Raw genomic sequence first — 9,252 nt, 5'->3', positions numbered from 1 at the left:
CGGCCCCCCCGCTGCTCTCTGATTTGGCGAGGCCTGACCGGCTCCAGGCCAATCAGCAGCCCCCCCTCATCCCCTGCTGGCCACCATGGAGACCTACAACATGCCAGGTATCCATGGTAACGGACAGGGATTGACGCTTGTCCTCCCACTTGTTCAGCAGCGTCTGACCTTCACGTCTGCTGCACCTCGTCTGATTTCTGTCCACATCTCAGCACCGACACAAACACACACACACAGTCACGCACCCAACGGTCACTTAGTGCACTCACACCTGAGGTTCATGTGAATAAAAGAATAAAAACTAACAAAAACAAAAAACAAAACGAAAATGTCACAGGGCAGACTATAAAGGATTATTAATTTAAATAGCAAATAAAAAGAAATAGTAAAAAGTCAAAGACAGCTAAACAAAACAACACTAAAGTAGAGAAAAACAAAGGGAAAACAATGACAAAAAGGAAAGAAGAGTTTAAAATAAGACTGTAGTTAAATATAACACTGACCATCCCATGAAAACAAAAGGAAAGAATTAGGCAAAAAAGTCACAACCAAAAAAAAAAAAAAGAGAAGAAGAAGACAAAAACAGCCCAAAAAAATTGGGGAACAAAGAAAAATGGCACAAACGAGACAAAAGAATCTGACGGATGTGATTGGCTGTGAACAAATGTAAGTGACTTTATCAGTGGAACGAAACTTTATTATTCCTTGCAGCAGCGAACAGGAACAGGAAACAGCAGGTCAGTCAAAACAACGCAGGTCGATGGACAATCGTGAGTCTCATGCTCGTCTCTCCGACGTAAAGTGATAAAGATACGTGCAGGCATATGCAGTTCCCATCACAGCCACGGAAGGGCGATCTGTGATTATGGAAAGTGTGTTTCCAGGCGATTGTTTTCCTCTTCTTTTTTTTTTTTTTCAAAAGTATCGCTCTATTTTTATTTTCCCTCAACTTTAGATTTAGTGAAATGTTTTTTTAAATAAATAAATAAACTAACTAATAAATAATACAGACAAACATTTCATAGCCCAGTAAAACTTAGTGAAACTTTTTTCAGATCCTGCTGTAAATATGGCAACACAAATACATTAGAAAATATTGTACAACACAAATATTATCAATAATATCATAAACATCCGACAGGAAGTCTAACTTTGAACACAGGCTGATAAATAAAGACTGAACAGATGAAAATGTTTGTCAGTCACTTCAAAACCAAAGCCCATAGAGAAATCAGCGATTTGACATTTGGGGCATATGGGGATTGTATTAGTCTATGATGCATCATTTATAGGCACAACTGTGTTGTTTGTGGGACTTTGAGACTGGATTATCATTTGAATTTACTACACTGTCACAATGTGACCACAGGAGGCAGCAGTGGGCCAGCAGGTGAAGTGTCCCAGTGAGTTAAAATCACTGGTTTCTTCTGTAGACTTTGGTGTGGCAGATGAAACATGACATAACGATGTCACACTATTGAAAAAAAACCAAAACGAAATAAGGAGTTCTATATTTTACATTGCAGATGAATCAACTTAATGTGTTTGTTTTCATAACAAGCTTCATAGGTGTCATTAATTATGTTAGCGGGAGCACACGTGTGATGCTAATAGGTAAAATATATGTTTGCTTCTTCAGTGCATTGAGCAAAACTGACGTTCTCATACAGACATAGAAGAGAGGAGAGGAAATGAAAATAAGCAAACAGGAAAAGAAAAGGAGAAGGAAAGTGAAAGGGATAAAGCCAAATAAGTAAGGAGAGAGAGTAACAAGGCAGCAAGTGACTAAAAAAAGGGACAGAAAATAAAGGAAAAGGAGAAATGTGATGAGGAAATATAAGAAAAAAGGAAAGAAAGAATTGAGGGGAAAAACAGAAACAGAAAAAGTGAGGAAAAGAAGGAGGAAAGAACCAAAGAGAGCTGAAGGAGGGATGGAGTGAAGAAGATAGGAGTGTTTATTAAGAAGTGGTCAAGCCAAGGTAACTGAGAAAGGAATGTTTGGAGGAAGTAGATGAGGAAGAGGAAGTAGAGGAGGAAAGAGGACGTGTCTTCAAAGAAAGGAGGGTCGTGATTGGAAGGAGAGGGGACAAATCCCTCCATCCTGCTCCCTCAGGTAGAGAGGGATAACGAAGCAGAGGAAGTGAGGAGGAAAAGGAAGTGGACGCAGCAGTGATTTGTGTGTGCAGTGTGGCTGTATGCAGCCGCTGCACTGGTTTGTGTGAACGCTGATTGTCTCCGTGCACGTATGACCTGTGGGTGTGCACGCCTCCGAGCGTGTCCGTAGCGGCAGTGGCTCCGTGCGTACTAGCTTGCACATGCCCATGCTTGACCTTGCAGTGCAGCCGCAGACTGTCCCTCCTCTTGGCACTGTAGGGGCACAGGTGGCACATGAAGGGGCGTTCGCCTGTGTGCACGCGCACATGCTCCACTAGCTTGTTGGCGGTGCGTGTCAGGTGACCGCAGCGGTCACAGCGGTACTGGTTGCCCTGACGATGACCCTGGAAGTGAAGCAGTAGCTCCTGTTGCCCCGGAAACGACCTCTGACAGATGCGGCAGCGGTGCTCAGGGGTTGCCCCGGCAACTGCCAACGGAGAGCTGCAATAGGAGGAGGAGGCGGTGGCAACAGAGGGAACAGGAGAGAGGAGTAGAGGACAAGGTGAAGGAGCCAGAGGAGGAGCAACGCTGGGGATGGTGGGAATCACAAAGACAGGAGAATCAAGACAGAAGAGAAGAAAGACAAACTGATTAAATTTACTGAGATAGGTACAATAGAGAGTTTACGAAGATAGTTAGCAAAAAAACAAACGAAAAAAAGAAACTACATAAAATAACATACATAAGTTGTTCATTGTTAGCCAAACAATAAAGCAAAACAGACAAATATTGTAAGCATATCTTACAGTTTCTAGTAGAAACATAAATGTAATTAACTATTCCTTCAGCAAAAATACAAAAGAGTTAAAAAAATATCAGCCAAAAATATAGTAAAAAGAGGTAAACGTTCAAAATGTAGCTAAAGTGACTACTGGCGGAAAAACTAACAGGAAGCCCCTCCCCCTGAAAAAAACTCACCTCACATCTCCTACAGGCCCTGAGTTTCCCTGTGTGTGCGTGTTGGCGTGTGAACTCATCTCTAACTCCTGATTGGTGGAATGGTCACAGATGCAGCAGTGCAGTGAGAAGGAGCTGTGCTCCCATTGGCGATGTTCTGTCATGTGACTCTGAAAAAGGACACGCCCCTCCGTCTCAAAGCCACATACGTGACACCTGGAGAAGGAAAACTCTCACAATATTCACAGAGTGCCACAAAAATCATAATCAGCAAAAACACATTCTCGTAGCAGGTTAGCAATGACAACATCAACATGTCAGCAAGCTAATGTTAGCAGTATTCTGTCATATGACTCTGGAGGAGGACCTGCCCCTCCATCTCCATATGTGATATCATGTCAGATGAGTAGACAACATCTGTCACAGCAAGCAGCCTAGCAGGACAACAGTATTAGCTCATCATGCTAGCAATGACATCATTAACATGGCAGCTGGCAAACATTCACATTTAACTAGAGAAGGCGATTACAACCAGATATAAAGATTTTGGAAAGAAAGCTAGACTTAGCTTAGGATTACAAATGGATAAAACCAGAACAAATGATTAATTTAAAAAGAAAGAAAAGAAAATTAGCTTAGCATCATCGGGTTCACACCACTAGTATAAACATATCGGGGAGTTGTTAGATGTGTTTAAACCTCAGCTTAGCATCAGTCCCAATGGAGATAACTGTTAGCTTTTTCTTTTCATCAGTTTCTAGGGTAGCTCTTTGGCCTGTCCTATGTTTAGTTTAATTTACTATATTTGTTGCGAGCATTAGTTGTTTGTCATATTTCCAGCATACTACAGCCTTTAAACTAGCTTACAAACCATAAGAGACATTTTTCTGAAATTACTTGTGGAATTGTGGCCAATATTTATTTAGGTAAAAGTTATTATTTGTTAAGTTTGAGAAAGTCTTTGGTTGAGCTCAGAGATTACCTGTAGAAGAAACCAGAGTTTTGGTCTGGGATCAGGCTGCTGGGACTAAAACCTGGGAAAAGGAGAGACAATCAGAGTCAGTCAGCTTTATTGTCAATTTCTTCACAAAATCAGAGTCAGTCAACTTTATTGTCAATTTCTTCACATGTATTAGACATTCAAAGGAATTCAAATTATGTTTCTCATTGTCCCATGCGGAGACAAGACAGGACAAACATTAAAGTGCAGGACAGAACAACATTTATGTGTACAGGCCAAACACATATTCACATATTCTGACCTAAAGCTGGTTAAACTAAACTAAACTAAACTAAACTAAACTAAACTAAACAAAACTAAACAAAACTAAACTAAACAAAACGCTGGTGTACGGCGCCGTCAGGTGCGATCAGGTGTTATCAGCAGTAATAAAAGCAGCAGATGGTATAGTGCAGAGCACCAGGCAGTGTCTTATGTGGGTCTAGTGCAAATGGTAAATTGTGGTAAATGTGTTCTGTGATTCATCACCTCTGAACTAAAAAAAAATCTGTTTTTGTTTGTTAGTTTTTGTTTTCCTCACATGTGAAACATTGGACTAATGAGCGGTTCCACCAGAGGTTATTGACATAAAACAGTGTGTGCGTCACTGAAAACTAGGTCACATCACTGAAAGAGAAGGCCAAAAACTTTACTGCTCCAACAGTTCAAACTTAGCTACAAACCCAAAGATAAACTGAAGGTTAGCACAGAAATAGTTAAAAGCAGAAAACGAACCTGAAAATTGTTTGTTAGCGTAAATACACCTCGTCTGAGAACTAGATTATGAATTACAAACCAAGGGTTAAATAGTTACATCGTGTTTTCTTTAGCACGCCTGCCTTGGAAGCACAGAGCAGAGAGTCCTGGGTTAAATTCCCAGAGAAATCACATATCCCTAATGGTGCCTCCTGTGGCAGCCTGCCGGTTGCAAAGACTCACACTGTAAATTTCCCCATTGTGGGAAAAATAAGGGACTCAATTATCATTATTTTTATTATTATTATTAGCCACAACCCATTAGCCAACATTAAGTAAAAGATGGAAAATTAAAAAACAAAATGTTTATGTTGGACAGATTACTACACACGTCTTGGAGTCAAGCTAACGTAGTTAACATTTAGTTAGTCAGGTAGTTTTCCTAAATGTCACTTTCAATTCACCCAGAAATCTAATCACTTAGCTGGAAAATATACAGTTGTTCAGACACAGTGTGTGTGTGTGTGTGTGTGTGTGTGCTCATACAATTACCAATATGTTCCTGAGAGCCCAGAAGAGAAGAAGAAAGTTGTGAGTCTCCACGTTGTTTGAAAATAGAACTGCAGAAACACACAAATCATTTTAGCCTTTTCTCTCTATTATCTATTCCTGGGTAGATTTTTATCATATTGTTTGCTAATGTACATGTTTCCCTTTGACCTTTCACCTTTACTGCATTATCTTTCAAGATTCTCTAGTTCAACTGTTTTTTGCTCATTTTTAACATTTGTTCTTTATTTACTTTTTGCCAGTTTATTTTCAATGTATTTGGCTATAAAATGATTTACTTTACTATTAAGACATACTGTTGACCATCACGGCTACGTGTTACCTGTTTCTGGGCAACTATTTGATCTAATTCTACTTAGTTTATCAATCTTTTTATCTAACAGCTAGCTACATCTATAGTCATCTACAGAGTTATTTTTTTAATGTTACATATTTGACCTAACTTCTATGAAGTAACTCCAGGTTACTTCATACTTCATATAGTAATATGATCTTTTCCTGCTAACTTCTGCTAACTCATCGTTGCATGTTATATCTGGTGATCTTTTCACTAACCTACAACGACCTACAACCTGCACATGTGAGCTGTGTTACCTGCTCCTGATGGGCGGAGTCAACCCGTATGTCAGCTGACCGTTGGATTTACCAACTCTCTCCGAAAGTTGGTGCAGCAACGCAGATGCCAGGTTCACGGACATGTCCTGCCACAGCACTGCCCGCAGACACTGCTCCTCCATCTTGGTTCCAAAGACGAGCTGGGGCTGCTCCTCCGTCTTCACTTTTAAAAACACCTGATCGGCCATGTTGGCTCCAGTTAGGAACCTGTTCTCCATTCTGACCAGTGAAGAAGCCTGTTGGGCCGTTCTCACTTTAGGAAACTCCTGGTCAGCAGTATGGGTTCTGGGAGTAAACCATACCTCCATTTTGGCTCCTGTGCCAAACGGTTCCTCAGTTTTCAGTTTTAAAAACACCTGATTGACCATTTTGGCTGTGGGTTGGAGTTCCTCCTCTTTTTTGGAACACTGTTCTATCGCCTTCACACACAGCAGACTCTTCTTTGGAAGATCTTCTGCCATTTTGGACGCATCTGGGACATCTGTCTCGACTCTCAGCTGACCTCTGACACCATCAGTGGTCTCTGGGCCGTCATGGTGGGCTCCTGTAAAGAAACTGTCCTCCGTCTGGAGGTCATGAGGGCAGCCGTCAGCCATTTTGTTTCTGCTCAGACCTGGCTCTTCTGTTTTCACAGTCAACATATGGTGGTTTTCTACTTTTTGAGCACACAAGGTCATCTCTGTTGTGATTGGTCGATCATGGCAAAGGTCAGAGACCATTAATGCTGCCGCTGCATCCACATCCATGGGCTCCTCCTCCTCTTTGACCCTGACGCCGTGGCAGGTCACTTCCTGTTGCTCTATTGTTGGTAGATATTACATGAACAATTCAACTTTTATTTTCTTTAAATGCAAAATACTGACTTTCTTATGTTAGTGATTCCTTCTTACCTGCCAGTTTCCTTAGCAGATCTGAGGCCAGTGTGTCTGTGGGTGTGTTGACGTCCGGGGTTTGAGTAAGTGAAGGCGGGTCAGGGCTTGCCCCAGGGCCGTCTGGTGATAGAGCAAGGCCAGGCTCATCCTGCTGTCCACCATCTACCCCTATGAGAGCCTGAGGAGGCTGAGATTCTGCCTCCACAAGTCCCCCAGGATGCACCTGTGACTTCTGGGTGGCCTCTGAAGTAAGCGACCAAATCAACGATCACAGAGAAAGAAAATGACAAAAATGTACTAAATTCATTAGAGGAAACCTGTTGCTACAAATCGTTTTTTCTTTATTAGTCCCTGTGCTGTTTCATGAAATTCAGACAACAATAACTGTGTGTTATTTAACAGTGTCTAACAAAAGAGAAATTAAGCTAGTCCATAGAGAAAATCTGTGATTTAGCTGCACATCCACTGCTGCCTCTTGTGGTCAGTCAATGTCATTGGTGATAACTGAAGATTAAATTGATGAGTTCCTCTTTGGACAATGGTATGGCAGAGTTAATGTCTACAAAGAGTGTTGCTCCACTGCTGAACAATAGACAAAAAAAACTTTAAAATGTGTTAGTGTTTTATACTACCTGACAGCCTGATGAGGAGGTCGGACGCCATCTTGCTGCTGACATCAGGACTGAATAGAGAGGTGGCTGCTGGGAAAGGGCTTGAACCTGCAGTGTGCAAGTTGGTCGGCGTGACTTCGCTGCTGGACACAGTTGGCGAGAGAGCATCACCACCAACACCTCCACCAACACCAACACTGGGGTGTGTGTGTGTCGGGTGTGTGTGTCGTTTGGCTGCATCAAAAGGAGGCTGCAACACACTCGACCCACGCTTCATTTTTTTTTATCTGTGTGTGTGTTTGTAAAAGAGAGGGAGTCAAAACTCAGGAGAGAAGAGGAAGAAAAAGAAGAGGAGGAAGAGGAGGAAGAGGAGGAGGAAGGCAGTGATGCTAAAATAAGAGCAGTGTGTTCTCCATCGTGTGGAGGAGAGGAAAAGGAGAGGAGAGAGGAGAAAGGAGGAAAGGAGACCGAGGGAGGACTTGCTCTTTAGACTGAGCTGCTGCTGCTCGCTCTCATTGACCTGAAAGAGAGAAAAAAAGAGGGAGGGGAGGAGGAGGAAGAGGAGCATGGAGGATGAAGGGCGAGAGAGGACAGAAGAGAATGTTAAGAGAGAGAGGGTGATGAGAGGATGAAGGGAGGAAGAAGAGGAAAAAGGAGGAAAGAAGTGTGAACAAAGTGAATCATGAATGAATGAATTATTAAGAAATGAAAAGGCTTCAACAACGAGGGGATAAATCATCCCACTGTAGCACCGCCCTCAGTGTTATCGCCATGGTAACCTACCCTGTCGCACTCCTCTCCTGCCCTGACCTTCTCCACAGCCACGAGAGCATCTTTAATGATGATCAATAATCATCAGTGATTGATCACATCCAGCTGACAATAGTTCTGATCACTTCAAGGTCTACGGTAGAGCAGAAGAGACCTGACATTTATCCTGGGGTCAGTCCGTGTCTAATGATAATGATCACATCATTTTCATAGGACCGCCCACTTTCACCACCCACAATCACAGAAATGTGTCATTTATATAAAAAAAAAAATTTTTTATTTTTTTTTCAAATGTCATTAAGTTTGACTGTGGCACTTAGGGTCAATGACATAAGGCAGACATTTTAAATCAATACAAGTTTATTAAAAATTTAAACTAATGATTATTAGAAATAAATGATTAATCATACTTTAAAACATGCATGTGCTATAATTGTAAATGAAATAAATGTTGTTTAAATGCAACAACTTAAGTTATCACCATTTGCAAATTAACTTTGAATTAGATTTTAAAATTGTTCTTATACTGTTATACTTTATTTATTTTAAGTTAAGTTAAAAACCACATAAAACAGAGTTTAAAGAGATAGCATAATTTAAAAACGTGCATGGGTCAAAGTTGTGTATATATTTTTAAAAGTTAACATTTTAAATTTATAATACTTAGAAATAACTACAAGTCAAATGTATTATTATCAGAAATGACAGTTTTTAAAAATAAATAATTTCTCATTTAAGTTTTGAAAATAAAACATATATTAAATAAATATTTTTTCAAAACGATCAATAAAATAAATTGTATTTATTATTTAAATAGATTGTGTTTGAATGAGAAATAATAGTAAAATTATTTTTGTCTTTTTTTTTTTTTTTTACAGTGAAACATTAATGACACTTCCTTAAAATAAATCCAGAGATGATTTGATTTGATTTAAATGAATGTGACTCGGTTGTTGGAGCCCGGCTTCTCTGTCTCGTGGCTGCGGCTCTCGATGAACACAGCCCGGGTTTCTGTCGCTGTTGCTGTCCAGGTCATAAAAACCCCGGTCACCAGCTTCCTCTATCA

The 9,252-nt window shown here is 40.7% G+C and overlaps 1 protein-coding gene across 5 annotated transcripts in view; it reads right to left on the bottom strand.

Moving 5' to 3' along the window:
- Positions 1-37: 37 nt before the first annotated feature.
- The window catches only part of LOC103389091 (zinc finger protein 12-like), a 10,240-nt gene continuing 1,025 nt past the window's right edge, over positions 38-9,252 (bottom strand). Inside the window, exons 1-8 of one of the 5 annotated variants that reach the window (XM_025060999.1) lie at positions 7,437-8,620; positions 6,823-7,047; positions 6,589-6,731; positions 5,912-6,498; positions 5,300-5,367; positions 4,034-4,085; positions 3,073-3,267; positions 38-2,682 (exon numbers count right to left, since the gene is read on the bottom strand). In XM_025060999.1, coding sequence (XP_024916767.1) covers positions 1,959-2,682; positions 3,073-3,267; positions 4,034-4,085; positions 5,300-5,367; positions 5,912-6,498; positions 6,589-6,731; positions 6,823-7,047; positions 7,437-7,692 — 2,250 coding nt within the window. In that variant the 5' untranslated portion in view covers positions 7,693-8,620 and the 3' untranslated portion in view covers positions 38-1,958. Of the gene's footprint in view, positions 2,683-3,072; positions 3,268-4,033; positions 4,086-5,299; positions 5,368-5,911; positions 6,732-6,822; positions 7,048-7,436; positions 8,621-9,252 lie in introns of those variants that run through there. The other 4 variants (XM_025060993.1, XM_008324360.3, XM_008324376.3 and 1 more) reach the window with 4 other exon arrangements.

Source organism: Cynoglossus semilaevis, chromosome 1, assembly GCF_000523025.1.
Source record: "Cynoglossus semilaevis isolate Cse_v1.0 chromosome 1, Cse_v1.0, whole genome shotgun sequence".
Taxonomy (NCBI): Eukaryota; Metazoa; Chordata; class Actinopteri; order Pleuronectiformes; family Cynoglossidae; genus Cynoglossus; species Cynoglossus semilaevis.
Note: the sequence above shows the minus strand (reverse complement) of the source record. Positions and strands in the feature narration are given on the sequence as shown.